This window comes from Budorcas taxicolor, chromosome 3, assembly GCF_023091745.1.
Source record: "Budorcas taxicolor isolate Tak-1 chromosome 3, Takin1.1, whole genome shotgun sequence".
NCBI classification, from domain to species: domain Eukaryota; kingdom Metazoa; phylum Chordata; class Mammalia; order Artiodactyla; family Bovidae; genus Budorcas; species Budorcas taxicolor.
Genome location: NC_068912.1, coordinates 36,538,001 through 36,560,618, shown reverse-complemented (window position 1 = coordinate 36,560,618; position 22,618 = coordinate 36,538,001). Strand labels below are relative to the sequence as shown.

Sequence of the window (22,618 nt, the reverse complement as noted above, 5' to 3'; positions counted from 1 at the left end):
ATCGGACACAACTGAGGTGTCTTAGCATGCAAGTTTTCTCTTACTGCTTCTTGCCCAAAGTAGGTCATAGGTCCAAAGACCCTACCCCCTTCATTTTATTGTCTATCTCCAGCCCTTTAGGTCCAAGGTGATGCAGTTATCTTTAATGCTTTTGGGCTTCCTGTATATCAAACCACATTAGACAAAAGACACCCCCTGAAATCTCTTCGGTATCTGTAGGACAAAACCCTTAAGAGTCTGGGTGCCCATTGTTTAAAAAGGCATGCCCTGGGGCCGGGGCGGAGGCCGTGGGGCTGGGACGGGGGCGGGTGTTGGGGGTCCAGGCAGCGGCGGGAGGCGGCCATGAGGAGGCGGTTTAGCGAGTCCTCTGGGCGGAGAGTTCGCCTCTCTCCCCTGCCGCAGAGGCCGTGAGGGCCCCGGGACACGAGCTGAGTAACATTGCGATGGCTGCCCAAGGAGAACCCGAAGTTCAGTTCAGACTTGTTTTGATTGGTGATGGTGGTACTGGAAAAACAACATTCGTGAAGCATCATCTGACTGGTGAATTTGAGAAGTATGTAGCTACGTTGGGTGTTGAGGTCCATCCTCTTGGGTTCCATACCAACAGAGGACCTATTAAGTTCAATGTATGGGATACAGCTGGTCAGGAGAAATTTGGTGGACTGAGAGATGGTTATTATATACAAGCTCAGTGTGCCATTATAATGTTTGACGTAGCATCAAGAGTTACTTACAAGAATGTGCCTAACTGGCATAGAGATCTGGTACGAGTGTGTGAGAGCATCCCAATTGTGTTGTGTGGCAACAAAGTGGATATTAAGGACAGAAAGGTTAAGGCAAAGTCAATTGTCTTCCACCGAAAGAAGAATCTTCAGTACTATGACATTTCTGCCAAAAGTAACTACAACTTTGAAAAGCCCTTCCTCTGGCTTGCTAGAAAACTGATTGGAGACCCTAACTTGGAGTTTGTCTCCATGCCTGCTCTTGCCCCGCCAGAGGTGGTCATGGACCCAGCCTTGGCAGCACAGTACGAGCACAATTTAGAGGTTGCTCAGACAACTGCTCTCCTGGATGAAGATGATGACCTGTGAGAAAGTGAAGCTGGGGCCCAGCGTCAGAAGTCTAGTTTTATAGGCAACTGTCCTGTGACGTCAGTGGTGCAGTGTGTTTGCCACTTTATTATATAGCTAAGCAGAACGTGTGCTTAATCTTTGGATGCTGAAGGAGATGGATGGGCTTTGGAGTGAATGTGGCAGTTAAAAAAAAATACCTTCATTTTTTGGACCTGCATATTTAGGTGTTTTGGAACACAGCTGTTTCCTCCTTGAGTTTCAAATATAAGACTGCTATAGTCACATGACAATATTGAGAGGTGGAATCTTGTTAGTTACTGTCATTCCCATTCCTTTTTGTTTAGAATCAGAATAAAGTTGTATTTCAAATTAAAAAATAAATAAATAAAAAGGCATGCCCTTAAATCCAGAAGGCCTTGTTTGTATCTGAAAGGTTTATGAGGTACCATCTTAAATCTTCCTGAAGTTTTAATGAAAGATTTTACAGTCGCTGTCTTTTCTTCATCTTAATGTTGGAGACATTTTCCTAACAAGCTAGGATTTGATCTTTGCATTGAAGCCCTATCTCACTTTGAGATCTTCTGTGGAGAAATACTGAATGAACAATCTTTTTAAAAAGCCCAGAAAGACCTTTTATATTTCCGTTCAAGTTTACTTAAAAGCTAAATGGTTCCTTTTTCTTTATATCTACCTCTTTACACATGGCTAAAAGAAACAGATTAGCACTTTTAGTATTCTAAGAAATGTCCTTAGCCAAATCTGCCAGTTTATTAAGCATATTTTTTATTTTCTATGTAAATGCAGCCATAGGGTTGCCAAGCTTTCTGCCACTGTATAGCAAAGGCCAGTTTTTTTTCTCTTTTTTCCTAGCTTCCAATAACAGTTTCTTCCTTTTCATCCAATCTTTCACTGAAGTCTCCTTAAAGGCCTTTCTAGCTTTCACTGACTGTCTTCACTGGATTTTCTGGGTTTCACTTACCTTCATCACCTGTCTTTTTAAGTTCCTTCGAGCTTTTTCCCATGGTCCAATTCCAAAGCCAGTGCCACATGTTTTAGGCTTTTGATATGTCTGAACTCCATTCTGGTACTATATTTCTATTTTACTTGCTATTTTTGCATAAGCAACCGCCTCATGATTTAGTAGCACAAATTATCTTTTTATTATGTGTGCAGATTCTGTGGATCAGGGATTTAGACAAAGTATGATAAAGATGGCTTGTTTCTGTTCTAAAATTTCTAGGATCTGAGTTGGTAGAACTCAGCAGCTAGGGGGGTCATTTTGATAGCTGGAACCAGAATTATCTCAAGACGTCTTCATTCGTGTGTCTGGCAGTTGATGCTGACTATCAGTAGTCCAACCTCAGCTTGGATGTTTGGTGAAGTACTTCATGTGGTCTCTCTGTGTGGCCTGGGCTTTCTCACTGTGTGATGGACTCAGAGTAGCTGAATTTACTACATTGAAACTCAGACGCTTCAAGTGTCATAGCATACAAAGTGTGTATTTGTTTCCTGTTGCTGCTGTAACAATATGCCCAAACTGGGTGGCTGAAAACAGAAATTCATTATCTCACAGTTCTGGAGCCTGGAAGTCTGAAATAAAGGTGTTGGCACGGCCATACTGCTTCTGAAGGCTCTAGGAACCTTCTGGAGGTTGTCAACAGTCTTTCACATTCCCTGTCTTTCAGCTGCATCCCTCTAATTTCTGCCTCTGTTTTCACATGGCCTACTTTCCTCGGTATCTGTATGTCCTCTGCTCCTTTTATAAGGACGTGAGTTATACTGAAATTAGGGTCCACTCCGATCTACCATGTCCTTAATTTGACTAGTTGCAGCTACAGAGCCCCTACTTCTAAACAAGGCCACTTTCTGACATTTCGTGGGACACTGTTTAACCCAGTAGAAGTTGGAAACTGCACTGTCTCTATAACTTAGCCTTGGAAGGCTAAGTAGGATTGTTTGCACTGTGCTTCGTTTGGTTGCAGCAGTCACAATCAGGCCCTGGTTTAACAGGAGCAAAGTTAGATTCTACTTATTGATGGAGGACTTTCAGGGTCACAGTGTAGAAGAATTTGTGCTATAAAATGTTTTTGTGTTCATCCTTGAAAAATGCAGTCTGCCACACCCTTATCCAGTTCGTGACCAAATTCTATTGATTCTGCCTCCAAAATATATCTCACATCTGTTCCCTTACTTTCTTTGCCACCCACTCATGCAAATAATTTCTCATCTGAATTATTGCATTAAACTCTTATCCGATCTTTCTGTACCCACTTTCGCCTCTTCTAACCTTTTTACCACCACGCTGCAAGAAAAGAGGTATTAATACTATAAATTTGCTCATATCACTCTGTTTAAATCTCTTTGGAGGCTTCCAATTGCTTGTATGGGCTTCCCTGGTGGCTCAGATGGTAAAGAATCTGACTATAATGCAGGAGACCAGAATTCAATCCCTGGCTTGGGAAGATCCCCTGGAGAAGGGAATAGCAGCCCACTCCAGCATTCTTGCCTGGAGAATTCCATGGACAGAGGAGCCTGATGAGCTGTAGTCCATGGAGTTGCAAAGAGTGGGACACGACTGAGCGACTACCACACATCCGTACAATTGCATGTACAATACAATGTAGATGACTCCCAAAAGCTGAAGAGGCCTTGCAAAATCTGTCTTTCCAGCTGTCTCGATGAAAAGGCATGCCACCTTTTTCTTCATGTACTTGTCTCTGGTCACTCAGGCCTTTGATAGCTCTTGGATCAACCCAATCATGTTTGCATCTTAAGGACTTTGCGCTTATACTTTCTTCTGCCTGGAAATCTCTTTCTTTGGTTCATTAGGCTCACATTTGACATATTCTATGTTTCGTATTAAATGCTACCACTTTAATAATAATGATAATAATGATTATAGCTAATATTCTTTTGAGTTAGCTTAAAACACTTTTCAGACCTTAGAGCTAATCATTGTATCTGGATTATTTTTAAAAATGTCCAGTGAAAGAGGTTCTATTATCATTCTTATTTTATAGGTAATTATATGATGCTCCCAAAGTCGTACTACCTTGTGCTGTATAATACATACCATGTACTAGAGTTCAGAATTATACTTCAAGATTGTCTTATTGCAGATACAGCTCTTTCAACCACTAGACCCTGCTGCCTCTACAGGAAACCTCATTCTGTACTTTATTCTTAGTCATAACACTTACTTCTTTTCTTCATTTTGTTGATCACTCTCTGTAGTTTAAAATATATATATACACACATATATATGTATATATTTATTTATTGCTTATCTTTCCAACTAGTATTAAATAATTTTTGTTATTCATAGCTCTGTCTTACAACCCACAAAGTACATGGCACATGGTAAATACTTAATATTTTATGAATAAATGTAGTGGCATTTTGATAAATATTTAACCACCACTTTGGGGTAGGGTTGGGGACTGATTGTAGCTTTTTTGAATTTCCATACTCTCACCTCAGAACTTATTTCAAGCTGCAAAGAATTTAACAACTGACTCACAGGATTCCTGAAAATTAAGTTCTAGCATAGCAGTCATTCTGGATGAACGAATGAATGATTGATGTAAAGAACAGAATAGCTCACCTTCAGTCACTGGTTTTCAAGGGGACAGGAGATGTTCTCTCTATAAGCTTTTGTGGTTTTAGTTCCGAAGAGATCAAACACAATGGTGAGGGTTCAGAGCATAGTTCCTGTTAGAGCTGCAGAAGGGCAATGAAGAGTTAACATAGCATCTGAAATACTGAATATCTCCACAACAATGTAGTGAGAAACACTGAGACCAGATACTGTCATTTCTTCATCTTTTTTTCACTGCCTCAGGTGTTGGCAAGGACATGTATGATTCAGAAGCAAGGACAGGATGACTTTGTTTTATCCTTTACAGGGAAAGGATAGCTGGGGTTGGAGTAGGAAGGAGTGAATAGAAAGGAGAAGGGGGAGGGGAGCCATTAATATTTCACATTAGGTGTAAAAATGTTCAGTTGCAGCTTTGGCTAGGGAGAGAAATTTCCTTGAAAATATTTGTTGGAGTTTTATGCTAAATGATTGTACAGAAGACTGATTTATGATTGGTCCAATTATTTACCTCTGTATGTAATATGGAGTGACATAGGCATTAGTTTTTAAATCACTATATGCCACTCAGCATTGCTGCCAACATTTTATTTGACAGTTAATTATAAAAATACTGCGTGAATTTTTTGATCAGCAGTCTCATGCTGGTTAGAATGTAGCAATAGATGTGAATGAATGTGTTGCATTTGGTGGGTCTGTATTTAGCACATTAGGTATGAAAGTCTTGGCATCATGTTGGCTGACTACAGCGTGGTAAGAGAAGGTGCTGAGATGCTTAGATGTCTCAGTCATGGACAGCATATAATACGCCTCTTATTTAACTGACAAGTCTACACACTTCAGTCCCATATCTTTCAGTCCCTTCACACTTTGCATAAGTAATATCTCCTATTATGCACATTCACTCGGGGGTTTTGAATGAATAAATTCTACTCTCCATGCCAGCTCCAGGATCTAGAGTTTTAAAAGTGCATGTGTAATTAATTTTGATTTAGAATTTTGAGTAAATATCATGAGAAATGCTTTTCTCTTTGTTAATTTCCAGGTGTGAGTCTAAAGAAAACAGCAACTGTTTTTCTTAAAATCACATGAATAATATTGGAGCAAGACTGTGTCAGTTGGAGACAAAAACATTATATTTGTGTCTCATGGTAATCTATCCAAGGGTTAATGGACCCAGAACCCTCTGGACAGTTCACGAATCCACATAACAGGCTAGATTTTTGCATTAGGATTCCTGACTTAGCTGAAAAATGTGAAAAATCAGATGCAGCCGAAGAGTTCCCTATTGATTACAAATGTGAGGATCAAGAGTAAGTTATTCCATTAAGGCAGCATTTATTTAAATTTAAAATAGCCATTCTTGGTCATCTCATTTTGGTTAGTAGCATATAAATCAATGACATTTTTAAGAGTATTAATTCCATTACATTTGAGGGGCTTCCTGTGACAGAATAGGCATTGATATCCAGTCATATTTTGGGGTGTCTAATTGTGCTCATCTCCTCCTACAAGAATTCCAAAATTGCAACTCACTACTGAACAGCCATCGACCGGAGAATGTTGGAACCCGCCACACAAAGATATCCCACATCCAAGGGAAAAGGAGAAGCCCCAAGGAGACAATAGGGGTGGTGAAATTGCATTTAGAATCAAACTCCATACCTGCCAGAGATGCTCAGAGGGCTCAGACAAAACCTTGTGTGCACCAGGAAGAGACCCCACAGAACCTGAGCCAGACCTGCCTTTGAGTGTTTGTCTCCTGTGGAGGCATGGGTCAACAGTGGCCTAACATGGGGTCAGGGGCTCTGGCTGCAGCAGACCTGGATCACGCACACATTGCAGGCGGATTCTTTACCAACTGAGCCGCAAGGGAAGACCTAAGCACACATTTATTTTCTTACAAATCACTTCCAGCTGTACTAAACTGCTTGAAGTTGTCAATGGATCATGCATTATGTTATTTGTGCTTTTGCACACACTTCTTCCTCTACCCAGAACTCCTGTCGTGTTAACTAACTCCTGTCATTCTTCAAAACTCAGCCTGGAAGTCATACCTCAGAGATGGTTAGTCCCCTTACTCTGTACCTCTACCCACAGCTGATGGTTTGGTACACTACTGTACACTGAACTTCTCCAAGGCAGTAACCAAGCATTCTTTGATGATTATGTGAAGTGGTCACCAGTGCAAGGAATTCTCTCACTTGAAATCTTTCCCCCTATTTTCAGCATTCCTCAGTTATTATAGTAAACCACACATACCTAAGGAGGATACTTTCCAAGATGCCCAGTGGATGCCTGAAACCAGGGGTAGTACCAAACCCTCACATATATTGTTTTTTCTGATACATACATACCTGTGATAAAGTTTAATTTATAAATTAGGTGTAATAACAAAGAACAATAATAATAGAATAATTATAACAATATACTATCATAAAAGTTGTGTAAATGTGCTCTATTTTGCTCTCAAAATATCTTATTGAACTGTACTCACCCTTTGTGTGATGATGTGAGATGGTAAAATGCCTCCGTGATGAGATGAAGTGGGGTGAATGATGTAGGCATTGTGACATAGCATTAGACTGCCACTGACAATGTGTCAGAAAGAGGACTATCTGCTTCAAGTAACCCTTGATCATCCAGCCATTATGATGTCCATGGCTGGCTGTCAGGAGCAGATGTCAGTGGTTATGGATCCCAGATGGGAAGGAGTGGAAGAGGAAGAGATTTCATCAGACTGCTCAGAATAGCATGCAGTTTAAAATTTATAAGTTGTTTATTTCTGGAATTTTTCATTATTATTTTCAGACCATGGTTAACTAAACTGGAAAACAAAACCACAGACAAGGGGAGACTGTTGTCTTAAATCAGAGTCTCCTTACAGAAAAATAAATACATGTCAGTTTCCCCAGTTTCTCCTAAAACTCTTCCCAGTTAACTCAGGCACATAAGTCAATACTTGTATGCTTTCTTGTTTTTTCTTCCTTTTCCTCATGTCTTTTCATTTGTGAATCATGAGACAGCCCCAGTTATACAAAGTCCACGTATGCAAGCCAACATCTGTAGCCAAGAAAAGAAAATCTAAAATGTTTAATAGTCTACCAATAGCATCACTCTGTAACATGTTTTAAAATTTCTAGAAGACTCTGTCAAGTCTCTAATATTTCCATTATCCTCTCCTCAGTCTCAATACAATTTGCTTTACTTCCTATAACACTATTAAAAAATAAATAAGAATATATTTCCTATTACTTTCATAATGATTATCAATGACAACATAAAGTTTCTATTGTATTTTTAATTAAATATATGATGATTCAACTGGAATACAGGTTACACAGACTTTTATGGTTTGACCTGGAAACTAATAACCATTTGTCAGAGTTACTGTGAGGAAAAAATGCTTTCCAGATTCTAAATAGCTACCTTACAAACTTTGAGACATAGTCCTTATGCAAGCTGTGGTCTACTTATATTCAAATTTGTATAGTTTATCTACAAATTCAAAGAAAATTTACACTGTTTTCCATATGTGCTTAGGGAAAATGAAAGTTTAGTGAAACATGTGCTTTAGAGCGGTGCAGATTTGGATTTGAATTTCACTGCAACCGTAATTTTTTTCTGTATTAATGGGTAGTTTAAGTCTCAGTTTCTTCATATGTAACATGAAAATAAATACTCCTGTGTGCATGTGTCAGGCAGCTAGTGTCGCCAGATAAAATACAAAGCAGTTAAGTTTGAATTCCGTGAAAACAATGAATATTTTTCTGTAAACATTTTACACATATAATTTTAGTATGAAAATTTTCATTGTTGATCTGAAGCTCAGTTTTTAACTGGGCATGCTGTATTAGCATTTGTTAAGTATGGCAAACTACAGAAGTGCTAGTTTATCTGTGTGATGCCCATATATATGATACAAAAAATGTGGGATTCCTTCTGTAGCCCTTAGCTACAGTGGTCAGCTATGCTGAAACTAAGTAGGTCTCTGCTAGCTTACTGCTACTCCCAAATGCTACCCTCTGCCTTAGCAAGTTACGTACTTGCAGAGCCCCACCACTAAACAGTCTAATGAGAAATTGCAATAGTGGTCATTCTTGGATTTTGTTCTTCAGAAACTATGTGGATAGATGAAGTGATTTTCGACACTCAGTTTAAAAATATGATGCCATCTTTGAAGTTCAGCATAATACGTAAGAATGGGTGTGGGCTAAGTTGCCTCAGTCATGTCCAACTCTTTGCACCCCAATGGACTGTAGCCCGCCATGCTCTTCTGTCTGTGGGATTCTCCAGACGAGAATACTGGAGTAGGTTGCCTTCCCCTTCTCTAGGGAAGGATGGGTAGACAGTATTTGAAAATCATCTGCTATTTGATATGGAAAAACTTAAGAGGCCATCCTAGCTACTCCTTTTTATACTGATAAGGGGCCTGACCCCCATAGAGTTCAACAGCTTTGCCTGAGCCCGGGCTGGAATTTCAACCCTCTGATTTCAGTCTCAGTCAAGGGAACATTTCATGCAAAGATGGGCTCAATAAAGGACAGAAATGGTATGGACCTAACAGAAGCAGAAGATATTAAGAAGAGGTGGCAAGAATACACAAAAAAACTGTACAAAAAAAGATCTTCGTGACCCGTATAATCACGATGGTGTGATCACTCACCTAGAGCCATACATCCTAGAATGTGATGTCAAGTGGGCCTTAGAAAGCATCACTATGAACAAAGCTAGTGGACATGATGGAATTCCACTTGAGCTATTTCAAATCCTGAAGATGATGCTGTGAAAGTGCTGCACTCAATATGCCAACAAATTTGGAAAACTCAGCAGTGGCCACAGGACTGGAAATGGTCAGTTTTCATTCCAATCCCAAAGAAAGGCAATGCCAAAGAATGCTCAAACTACCGCACAATTGCACTCACCTCACATGCTAGTAAAGTAATGCTCAAAATTCTCCAAGCCAGGCTTCAGCAATACGTAAACCGTGAACTTCCTGATGTTCAAGCTGGTTTTAGAAAAGGCAGAGGAACCAGAGATCAAATTGCCAACATCCGCTGGATCATGGAAAAAGCAAGAGAGTTCCAGAAAAACATCTATTTCTGCTTTATTGACTATGTCAAAGCCTTTGACTGTGTGGATCACAATAAAGTGTGGAAAATTCTGAAAGAGATGGGAATACCAGACCACCTGACCTGCCTCTTGAGAAATCTGTATGCAGGTCAGGAAGCAACAGTTAGAACTGGACATGGAACAACAGACTGGTTCCAAATAGGAAAAGGAGGACGTCAAGGCTGTATATTGTCACCCTGCTTATTTAACTTACATGCAGAGTACATCATGAGAAACGCTGGGCTGGAGGAAGCACAAGCTGGAATCAAGATTGCTGGGAGAAATATCAATAACCTCAGATATGCGGATGACACCACCCTTATGGCAGAAAGTGAAGAGGAACTAAAGAGCCTCTTGATGAAAGTGAAAGAGGAAAGTGAAAAGGTTGGCTTAAAGCTCAACATTCAGAAAACGAAGATCATGGCATCTGGTCCCATAACTTCATGGGAAATAGATGGGCAAACAGTGGAAACAGTGTCAGATTCTATTTTGGGGGGCTCCAAAATCACTGCAGATGGTGACTGCAGCCATGAAATTAAAAGATGCTTACTCCTTGGAAGAAAAGTTATGACCAACCTAGATAGCATATTCAAAAGCAGAGACATTATTTTGCCGACTAAGGTCTGTCTAGTCAAGGCTATGTTTTTTCCTGTGGTCATGTATGAATGTGAGAGTTGGACTTGAAGAAGGCTGAGCACTGAAGAATTGATGCTTTTGAACTGTGGTGTTGGAGAAGACCCTTGAGAGTCCCTTGGACTGCAAGGAGATCCAAGCAGTCCATTCTGAAGGAGATCAGCCCTGCGATTTCTTTGGAAGGAATGATGCTGAAGCTGAAGCTCCAGTACTTTGGCCACCTCATGCGAAGAGTAGACTCATTGGAAAAGACTCTGATGCTGGGAGGGACTAGGGGCAGGAGGAGAAGGGGACGACCGAGGATGAGATGGCTGGATGGCATCACTGACTCGATGGATGTGAGTCTGAGTGAACTCCGGGAGTTGGTGATGGACAGGGAGGCCTGGCATGCTGCGATTCATGGGGTCGCAAAGAGTCGGACACGACTGAGCAACTGAACTGAACTGAACTGAGGGTTTTCTCCTACAGAGTTTCTCCTGCAGTGTTTCCTATCTAATTCCTTCTGTGACTTCTTATAATATGCTTGTATGCAGTGACAGGGTGTGATCTGTTTCATTTCCTCTGTGTGGTGCCTTGCCCAGGATCCTCAGTTATATCCAGGAGGTATGGATATAATTGATAATTTGATGCACCATAGTGTGTAAACATTGCCTTCAAGTTGGCCACTGCATTTTTAATCATAAAATCATATCTATTAAAATATTTTTTATGCATTACATTGGGTCACACTAAAATGTGATTATTTAAAAATAATGATCTTATTCCCAGACCCTTATAAATAAAACACATTTCTTCCCATTCTTCACACTATGGTGATACACTGTTGGTATCAAAGGTAGATTATAGTGTAACTTTCATCACTACAGCTTATTTGGTTATTCTTTGTTTTTAATAAACTAGTAAAATTTAAATTATTCTTAATTCAAATAAATTCTAAAAATGACATCTGTGGAACGATTGGAAATTTGAACATTGGCCTTAAAGTGATGTTAAAAATCATTAATAATTCTTTAAGTGTGATAATGGTATTGTAGTTAAATTTAGATACATGTGCTGATATGCCTGTGAATGTACTCGTGGATTAGTTTCAAAATTGTACTGTCAGAAGAGGAGAGATTAAGTAGAGAAGAGAAAAAACAAGATTGGCCGTGAGATAATTGTTGAAGGTGGTTGATAGGTGTAAGGAGGTTTCATTATACTATTGTCTGCTTTTTAAATATATGCTTAAAATTTTCTGTAATAGTAAGTTAAAATTATGTTCCTGATTTCCAGACTCTAGTCTGATTATGAAAGTGGAAGTCACTCCATCGTGTCTGACTCTTTGCAACTCCATGGGCTGTAGCCTGCCGGACTCTTCTGTCCATGGAATTCTCCAGGCCAGAATACTGGAGTGGGTAGCCATTCCCTTCTCCAGGGGATCTTCCCAGCCCAGGAATCGAACCCAGATCTCCTGCATTGCAGGCAGATTCTTTACCATCTGAGCCACCAGGGAAGCTTTAGTTTGATTATACAGAGTTTAAATAAAATTATATCACTTGAAATCAAAGATTTTAATGCTTATATTTAATGGACAAATAACATTTGCCTTCAAGTCCATTACTTGTTGGCTTTTTTTTCTTTTTCACTCTTTCTGTTCATTTGAGAGAGCCACATATAATAGAAAGAATTTAGAACTGGGAACTCAGAGAATCTAATTCTAGCAGGTCTCTCCCTGCCTTTTGTAATTTGCATGACCTCAGGCAAGATACTTAATCTCTTTGGGCCTCAGTTTTCTCATTATGCAAAATGAGATCCTTGTTCTTTGTTCTCCTGGGGCATTCAGCTCTGAAATTGTTTGACATGATATCACACTCAGGCTTTCCAAATCCACCATTAAGCTGGCTCATGGTGTGTTTAATCTTTATTCTCTCCCTGTTAATGGAGTAATGGGCTGTATTCTAGGAACAACTAGTTTTAACATAAAGATACTAGGAATGTGATACAAAATATTGTATGCTTCCTATGCATCTCCTATGTATGAGTTTATTATTAAATCCTTGTGAAAAGAGCTGATATTTCTGTCAATATTACTTAGTGGAAAAGTTACAGAAACAATTTCCCACTTTGAAAGTTAACAATGCTCTTGATGTGGTGTTATATAAACTCTTTCAAGATTCAAAGGGTTTACTTTCATTTTAGAATTCAAGATTTTTAAAAAATAATACTATATTTACTCTATATAATTTTGTTACCTTCAGTTATGTCCCCAGCCTTTTATATGAAAGCTATTATATTCTCATGTAGTAGGACTTAGTCCTCTTCACCAGTTTTATTGTTTCTTTTTTGAACTGTCCCTAATTTTGTAGTGTGGCATATATTATGCATATTGTGTTTATACCATTTCCCAAAGGCAAGACTTTAGAATATGTGAAGTGTAGCCCTAATTCACTGTATTTATAACTTCTACCCAAGAATTCAGTTTCATTGCAGTCCTATCGTCATTGCAAAACAACTTTTTATGAAAAATATGCATTGGATACTACTTTATAGTAATGCCAAATATATTATGAGTGTGACATCAAAATTTATCCATTCAACAAACGTTTAATGAATGTCTTCTAGGTGTGTTAATTTTGAAAAGAGATCTTGAAGGAAAGAAGGCTCAGAACAAATTACCAGAGGACACAGATTTCCAATTTTAAACTGATTTATTCCTTAGACAATGTTACTAAGAGACACTTAATTATTCATACACACAGTCCTCCTCTTGCACAGATACTTCAAAATTACCATAATTAATTCAGAGTCCCAACTCCAGCCCCCATAGAATGAAGTGACTGTTTCAGTAGATGCCACCATGGAGTATCACAAAGTCCATTATTATCACTTTTTGAAATAAATCCTTCTGCTTACTCAATATCTTTACAATAATCCATTTTATCCATCAATAGCCTTCTGAACCAGGATTTGTTTGTTTGGTCTCTGTGAAATGATGGTACTTTAATCCAGAGTCTTTCAGGACCACCTTCTGTTTGACCTTGCTGGAATCATGGGGTTTTTCACCCGCCTGTTGGAATACTTGACATGACAAGTAATAGGATCCATTCCTTCTTTAGTCAGATATACGCTTGAGTAACCATATCAGATTCCCAGACACTGTTTTCGTAATCATTCCTTTTATTCACTCATCTCCTAGAGGTGATAGGATAGGCTTCTTTGTTAACTAACTCATACTTTTATACTTTAATTCGTTCATAAACATTTTTTTTGAGAATCCACTGTGTGCTAGGTAAATGCAGGAGTGACAAACATAATGTCAGCAACCCCAGTTTTAAAAATAACATAGTTTGAAATCTGGTACTTCTTGGTAGCGTGTCAGCTAATCATATGCTATATGGTTAAATTTAGAACAATACATTATCTTACTCTGGTCTTTGGTTTCTTTCTGAGAATATTTTGATGAGGTTATTTTCGGGATTCCTATCACTAGGAGAAGGTACATGGGTACGTCCAAAGCAAAAACAATACCCAGTTGTGGATGTGACTGGTGATAGAAGCAAGGTCTGATGCTGTAAAGAGCAATATTGCATAGGAACCTGGAATGTCAGGTCCATGAATCAAGGCAAATTGGAAGTGGTCAAACAGGAGATGGCAAGAGTGAATGTCGACATTCTAGGAATCAGCCAACTAAAATGGACTGAAATGGGTGAATTTAAATCAGATGACCATTATATGTACTACTGTGGGCAGGAATCCCTTAGAAGAAATGGAGTAGCCATCATGGTCAAAAAAAGAGTCCGAAATGCAGTTCTTGGATGCAATCTCAAAAATGACAGAATGATCTCTGTTCGTCTCCAAGGCAAACCATTCAATATCTATGCCCCAACCAGTAACACTGAAGAAGCTGAAGTTGAACAGTTCTATGAAGACCTACAAGACCTTTTAGAACTAACACCAAAGAAAGATGTCCTTTTCATTATAGGGGACTGGAATGCAGAAGTAGGAAGTCAAGAAACACCTGGAGTAACAGGCAAATTTGGCCTTGGAATGTGGAATGAAGCAGGGCAAAGACTAATAGAGTTTTGCCAAGAAAATGTACTGGAATAGCAAACACCCTCTTTCAACAACACAAGAGAAGATTCTACACATGGACATCACCAGATGGTCAACACCGAAATCAGATTGATTATATTCTTTGCAGCCAAAGATGGAGAAGCTCTATACAGTCAGCAAAAACACCACCAGGAACTGACTGTGGCTCAAACTCTTTACTGCCAAATTCAGACTTAAATTGAAGAAAGTAGGGAAAACCACTAGACCATTCAGGTATGATCTAAATCAAATCCCTTATGATTATACAGTGGAAGTGAGAAATAGATTTAAGGGCCTAGATCTGATAGATAGAGTGCCTGATGAACTATGGACTGAGGTTCGTGACATTGTACAGGAGACAGGGATCAAGACCATCCCCATGGAAAAGAAATGCAAAAAAGCAAAATGGCTGTCTGAGGAGGCCTTACAAATAGCTGTGAAAAGAAGAGAAGCGAAAAGCAAAGGAGAAAAGGAAAGATATAAGCATCTGAATGCAGAGTTCCAAAGAATAGCAAGAGATAAGAAAGCCTTCCTAAGCAATCAATGCAAAGAAATAGAGGAAAAGAACAGAATGGGAAAGACTAGAGATCTCTTTAAGAAAATTGGAGATACCAAGGGAACATTTCACGCAAAGATGGGCTTGATAAAGGACAGAAACTGTATGGACTTAACAGAAGCAGAAGATATTAAGAAGAGGTGGCAAGAATACACAAAAGAACTATACAAAAAAGATCTTCATGACCAAGATAATCACGATAGTGTGATCACTCATCTAGAGCCAGACATCCTGGAATGTGAAGTCAAGTGGGCCTTAGAAAGCATCACTACGAACAAAGCTAGTGGAGGTGATGGAATTCCAGTTGAGCTGTTTCAAATCCTGAAAGATGATGCTGTGAAAGTGCTGCACTCAATATGCCAACAAATTTGGAAAACTCAGCAGTGGCCACAGGACTGGAAAAGGTCAGTTTTCATTCCAATTCCAAAGAAAGGCAATGCTAACAAATGCTCAAACTACCACACAATTGCACCCATCTCACATGCCAGTAAAGTAATGCTCAAAATTCTCCAAGCCAGGCTTCAGCAATACGTGAACCGTGAACTTCCTGATGTTCAAGCTGGTTTTAGAAAAGGCAGAGGAACCAGAGATCAAATTGCCACCGTCTGCTCGATCATTGAAAAAGCAAGAGAGTTCCAGAAAAACATCTATTTCTGCTTTATTGACTATGTCAAAGCCTTCGACTGTGTGGATCACAATAAAGTGTGGAAAATTCTGAAAGAGATGGGAATACCAGACCACCTGACCTGCCTCTTGAGAAACCTATATGCAGGTCAGAAAGCAACAGTTAAAACTGGATATGGAACAACAGACTAGTTCCAAATAGGAAAAGGAGTACGTGAAGGCTGTATATTGTCACCCTGCTTATTTAATTTATATACAGATTACATCATGAGAAACGCTGGCCTGGAAGAAGCACAAGCTGGAATCAAGATTGCTGGGAGAAATATCAATATCCTCAGATATGCAGATGACACCACCCTTATGGCAGAAAGTGAAGAGGAACTAAAAAGCCTCTTGATGAAAGTGAAAGAGGAGAGTGATAAAGTTGGCTTAAAGCTCAACATTCAAAAAATGAAGGTCATGGCATCTGGTCCCATCACTTCATGCAAAGTAGATGGGGAAACAGTGGAAACAGTGTCAGACTTTATTTTTTTGGGCTCCAAAATCACTTTCAGCAGATGGTAACTGCAGCCATGCAATTAAAAGACACTTACTCCTTGGAAGAAAAGTGATGACCAACCTAGATAGCATATTCAAAAGCAGAGACATTACTTTGCCAACAAAGGTCCGTCTAGTCAAGGCTATGGTTTTTCCAGTAGTAATGTATGGATGTGAGAGTTGGACTTGAAGAAGGCTGAGCGCCGAAGAATTGATGCTTTTGAACTGTGGTGTTGGAGAAGACTCTTGAGAGTCCCTTGGACTGCAAGGAGATCCAACCAGTCCATCCTGAAGGAAATCAGCCCTGGGATTTCTTTGGAAGGAATGATGCTGAAGCTGAAGCTCCAGTACTTTGGCCACCTCATGCGAAGAGTTGACTCATTGGAAAAGACTCTGATGCTGGGAGGGATTGGAGGCAGGAGGAGAAGGGGACGACAGAGGATGAGATGGCTGGATGGCGTCACTGACTCAATAGACGTGAGTCTGAGTGAACTCTGGGAGTTGGTGATGGACAGGGAGGCCTGGCGTGCTGCGATTCATGGGGTAGCAAAGAGTGGGACACGACTGAGCGACTGAATTGAAGTGAACTGAATGTCCAGGGGAGAGTTTTGGTCATATTATTCTCCCTTCTTGGCCCACGCTTTGATCTTTTATTTCATTGTCTTTTGAATACTCTTTGATGAGGCAACTTTTCAAACCTTTTTAAAGTTAAAGGAAATAAGACCACTGGTTTTCCGTTGTTCAAGTAGTTCTTTGCTTCTTCACATATCTTGTTGATGTGAAGAGACACTTGAATTCTCCTATCAAAAATAAATTGGTTTTCTTTCATGAACTTTTCCTGCCCCTCTCTAAGGTGACAGTGTCTGTTATCTGTCTCAAAAGGTTGTCCCTTTTTCATATGAGTAGAATTTATCTTAGAGCATATAATATCTTGAGGTTGGCTTTGTTAACTTATAATAATGCCTTATGATAATAATACATTATGATAATAATACATGGAGATGTATTTAAAACATCCTAATTACAGAAGTTTCAACCCAAATTTAAAATCATTGAATATGTATACACTATTTTTGAGAGAAAAATATCAATCTCACCCTCTGACCTTCCATTCCCCATTTTCTTGCTACTGTTGTCTAAAATTTGAATTCTGCTCTTCAGAACATAGTATTTCTTTGTTTTTGCAAGTAATTTAACTTAACAAGAAGGTTTGCCAATTCTTTTGATCACTTTTCTCTATATATTTGCATCCTTCCATCTTTCTGCATTTATTATTACTTTTTAACTGAAGTATTTTCCTTAATAATTCTTTCAACAAGAGTCCGTGAATACTGATTTCTCTTACCCTCTGTGTTCTTTTCTCTATAGCTTTAGAATAGTGGTGTGCTTAGAGATGAAATTTCACGTTAACAGTTATTTTTCTGACCATTTTTAAAGGATATTTTCTATCATTTTAGGTACAGTATATATCTATTGTTGCTAATGAAGTTATATTAAAAATTTTATCAGTATTGGTTATGGATTTTTTTTGGTAGATAATTTTTCTCTCTGGAAGAGTTTATATATATATATATACACACACACACACACACAAACATATAAATATGTACATGTATATGTATTATTCATGCAGTTTCAATAAGCTCTATTTAAGTACAGTTTTGTTTTATTTTTAGTTTTTCAGCTTGGCCTTTAGTATATACACTCAATCTAAGGATATCTGTTTTTTTCTGAGAATACTTTTTTTTTCCCTAGGAATTTTTTTCTGAGAATATCTATTTTTTCTAAGAATATCTATGTTTGTTCAGTTTTGGAAATGTTTTTCTGTTCCCCTTATTCTACACTTTGAATTCTTTTTTGGGGAGTATACTTGACAGTCTCAACTAATCTATGTCTCTTAACTGCTTTTTCATAACTTTATCTTTCTGCATTGCTTTTGGGTGAGTTTCTCAATACTGTGTTTTAGTTCACTAATTCTTATCATTGGCTTTCAAGAGTCTAAAGTTTTTCCACTATATAAGTTTCATTTTCAATTTAATATCTCTGTTTTTCATATTCAAGAGTTGTAATCTACCTACACTTCTTAGCTACTTGTTTGTGTTTTTTATACAGTTTTATTTTGTTTTTTATATAGTTTTATTACTCCCCTGTATCTCTTTGAAAATCCTAAACATTTTTATGTTGAAGTTATCAGATGCTCCTGTTACTTTCATTTCATTTGGAATAAGTTTCTTTCCCATTTGTTGATTTCTTTGGTTGGAAATTTTGGCATGAATTTTCACTACATGTTTTAGAATTTTGTCTTGAGGACGATGGCAGATTAAAGAAGATCACAAATTGCTTGACACTACTTCCATTCTCTGGTCTCTCTTCTTTACTTTGGTGGGATCTGTAACTATTTTGACCAAGACACAAAGTGGTGATACTGAGTGAGTTTCAGGCTTCTTCCTATCTCTTGGAACAGCCCCTTTATAGCCCTGAGTCCCCCATGAAAGAAGACAAACTACTATGTAAGTGACCTTGTGGAAAGGCCCTGAGACTACATGGAGAGGGAGAGGGGACCAGCTGATACCAACTTCCCAGCTGTGTTTACTGTTGAACCAGGCTTGTGAACAAAGCTGTCTCTGAACCTCTAGACTACCTTAGCCACCGTCTGAATATGATCACATGACCATAATCAACACCAGGTTCATGTGGAGCAGAATCATCATCCAGCTGAGGTCTGCTCAAATTTCTGACCTCCACATTTATAAGATATAATAAAATAGTAACTGGATTAAGCCAAAGTTTTAGAGTACATACCTTGTTACACAGCAATAGATAAAGGAAACAATGGCCTTATCTTGAATCTCTTTTCTTGCCTCCTGCTCATTTCCCATAATCTCTGTACCTACTCAGCCTGACTACTGTTTCTGGGATGCTCCACCAAACCCCTCCATTCCTTCAGTCCAGAAGTAGCCTTTGGGTTCCTGTCTGCATGTGATACTGGATACATGGCAGATAGAGTCACTGAGCCAAAAGCATCCTGGCCCAGGTCCTGGCTTCTATGCTTTCCTGGCTTCCTATGACTTCTTAGGTCTTGCACTCCATATGGGCATCAGCTTTTATTCCTGAGCCGCCTTTCAAACTGGAGGGGAGTCATGCTTGACCACAGTTTCTTGTTTTGTGTGGGCACTTTTAGTTCCATAATCAGGAAAGCTCACTTCCTGGTTATGTTTTCTGTTTTCCAGGCTTTAAGCCCAATAGACTTTTAGATTTAGCCCTATTTACTGTTGTATATGGGCTTCCCTGGTAGCTCAGCTGGTAAAGAATCCACCTTCAATGCAGGAGACCCTGATTCGATTCCTGGGTCGGGAAGATGCCCTGGAGAAGGGATAGGCTGCCCACTCCTGTATTCTTGGGCTTCCCTGGTGGCTCAGATGATAAAGAATCTGCCTGCAATGCAGGAGACCTGGGTTTGATCCCTGGATTGGAAAGATCCCCTGGAGGAGGGCATGGCAGCCCACTCCAGTTTTGTTACCTGGACAATCCCCATGGACAGAGGACAGAGGAAATGCCATGGACAGAGGACTCTGCAGGCTACAGTCCATGGGGTCACAGCTGGACATGACTGAGTAACTAAAGCACAGCACTGTAGTGTATTGTTCATTTCTAACCATAGAGATTTTGCTTGTTTGGGAGGATGACCATGTCTCTCTTTCATTCTCTTCCTTTTTTATTTTTCCTTTTGTTTATCATATTCTTTTTTCATTTTTAAAAAATGAACTTCTTATTTTAGATTAGGTTTAGATTTACAGACAAATTGTAACCATGATACTTTCTGTATATCCATATCCAGTTTCCATTATTATTAACAGCTTAAATTTTCTAGATTAAATTCTTCAGAGCTAGTGAAGCAGTATTGGTGATTTAATTATTGAGTAAATTTCAAACTTTACTCAAATTTTCTTTGTTTTTACCTAACATCCTTTCTCAGTTCCAGGATCCCATTCAGGATCCCACATTACATTTAGCTGTCATGTCTCTGTAACCTCCTCTTGGCTCTATTTCTCAGACTTCTATTGTTTTTGATGACCTTGACAGTTTGAAGAATCAGTTCAGTTCAGTCACTCAGTCATGTCCAACTCTTTGTGGCCCCATGGACTGAAGCAATCCAGGCTTCTCTGTCCATTACCAACTCCCGGAGCTGGCTCAAACTCATGTTCATTGAGTCATTGATGCCATCCAACCATCTCATCCTCTGTCATCCCCTTCTCCTTGCGCCTTCAGTCTTTCCCAGCATCAGGGTCTTTTCTAGTGAGTCAGTTCTTCCCATCAAGTGGCCAAAGTATTGGAGTTTCTGCTTCAGCATCAGTCCTTCCAGTGAATATTCAGGACTGATCTCCTTTAGGATAGACTGGTTGGATCTCCTTGCAGTCCAAGAGACTCTCAGGAGTCTTCTCCAGCACCACAGTTCAAAAGCATCAATTCTTCAGCGCTCAGCTTTCTTTCTAGTCCAACTCTCACATCCATACATGACTACTGGAAAAACCATAGCTTTGACTAGATGGACCTTTGTTGACAAAGTAATGTCTCTGCTGTTAATATGCTGTCTGTTTTGGTCATAGCTTTTCTTCCAAGGAAGCGTCTTTTAATTTCATGGCCACAGTCACCATCTTCAGCGATTTTGGAGTCCAAGAAAATAAAGTCTCTCACTGTTTCCGTTGTTTCCCCATCTATCTGCCATGAAGTGATGGGACCAGATACCATGATCTTAGTTTTCTGAATGCTGAGTTTTGAGCCAACTTTTTTACTCTCCTCTTTCACTTTCATCAAGAGGCTCTTTAGTTCCTTTTTGCTTTCTGCCATAAGGTTGATGTCATCTGCATACCTAAGGTTATTGGTATTTCTCCCAGAAATCTTGATTCCAGCTTGTGCTTCACCCAGCTGGGCATTTCGCATGATGTACTCTGCATATAAGTTAGATAAGCAGGATGACAATATGCAACCTTGACTTACTCCTTTCCCGATTTGGAACCAGTCTGTTGTTCCATGTCCAGTTCTAACTGTTGCTTCTTGACCTGCATTCAGATTTCTCAGAAGGCAGGTCAGGTGGTCTGGTATTCCCATTTCTTGAAGAATTTTCCACAGTTTGTTGTGATCCACACAGTCAAAGGCTTTGACGTAGTCAGTAAAGCAAGAATAGATGTTTTTCTGGAACTCTCTTGCTTTTTCAATGATCCAACGGATGTTGGCAATTTAATCTCTGGTTCCTCTGCCTTTTCTAAATCCAACTTGAACATCTGGAATTTCATGATTCACATACTGTTGAAGCTTGGGCTTGGAGAATTTTGAGCATTATTTTGCTAGGGTGTGAGATGAGTGCAGTTGTGTGGAGTTTGTACATTCTTTAGCATTACCTTTCTTTGGGATTGGAATGAAAACTGACCTTTTCCAGTCCTGTGGCCACTGCTGAGTTTTCCAAATTTGCTGACATATTGAGTGCAGCACTTTCACAGCATCATCTTTTAGGATTTGAAATAGCTCCACTGGCATTCCATCACCTCCACTAGCTTTGTTCACAGTGATGTTTCCTAAGGCCCACTTGACTTTGCATTCCAGGATGTCTGGCTCTAGGTGAGTGAGCACATCATCATGGTTATCTGGGTCGTGAAGATCTTTTTTGTACAGTTCTTCTGTGTATTCTTGCCACCTCTTCTTAATATCTTCCTATTAGGTCCCTACCGTTTCTGTCCTTTATTGTTCCCATCTTTGCGTGAAATGTTCCCTTGGTATCTCTAATCTTCTTGAAGAGATCTCTCATCTTTCCCATTCTATTGTTTTCCTCTATTTCTTTGCATTGATCACTTAGGAAGGCTTTCTTATCTCTCCTTGGTATTCTTTGGAACTCTGCATTCAAATGGGTATATTTTCCCTTTTCTGATTTGAAGAATACCAGTGAGGTATTTTGTAGAATGCCCCTCCATTAAGATTTGCTTGGTGTGCTTCTCATCATTACACTGGAGTTATATGTTTTGGGGAAGAAGATCATAAGGATGAAGTATTGCTCTCCTTCTATCCTATCAAAGATACCTATACTACTATGAACGTGACTTGTCACTGTTGGGATAACCTTGACCATTTGGCTGAAGTAGTGTTTGTCAGATTTCTCTGTTGTAATATTCTTTGATCCATCTCTTAATATTTCCCTTTTTGGAAGAAAGTTATGCATAGTCCATTTTTAAGGAACAGGAATTGGGTTTCACTTTCTTAAGGGTGAAATATTTACATAAACTGTTCCAGCTTTGGCTACTGGGAGCTCTTGGCACCTGGATCCATCCCATTGACACTCACCCATCACTGTGTGTGTGTGTATGTGTTTGTGTATGTATGTTAGGATCTCTTTCTTTCTGCCACCACAGATGCTCTAGGTTAATT

General features: G+C 39.2%; 2 protein-coding genes across 2 annotated transcripts in view; both read left to right on the top strand.

Annotated features, from left to right (window-relative positions):
* Positions 1 to 22,618, top strand: part of NTNG1 (netrin G1) — a 361,173-nt gene that overhangs the window by 38,181 nt on the left and 300,374 nt on the right. The window lies entirely within an intron of this gene.
* On the top strand, positions 444 to 1,091 carry LOC128044472 (GTP-binding nuclear protein Ran-like). Its single transcript, XM_052636704.1, has one exon. The coding sequence runs from the start codon at positions 444 to 446 to the stop codon at positions 1,089 to 1,091; it is 648 nt and encodes a 215-aa protein (XP_052492664.1).

Bases quoted from the DNA above. Each gene is read 5' to 3' on its own strand.
- LOC128044472 (XM_052636704.1), top strand. From the start codon at position 444: ATGGCTGCCCAAGGAGAACCCGAAGTTCAGTTCAGACTTGTTTTGATT.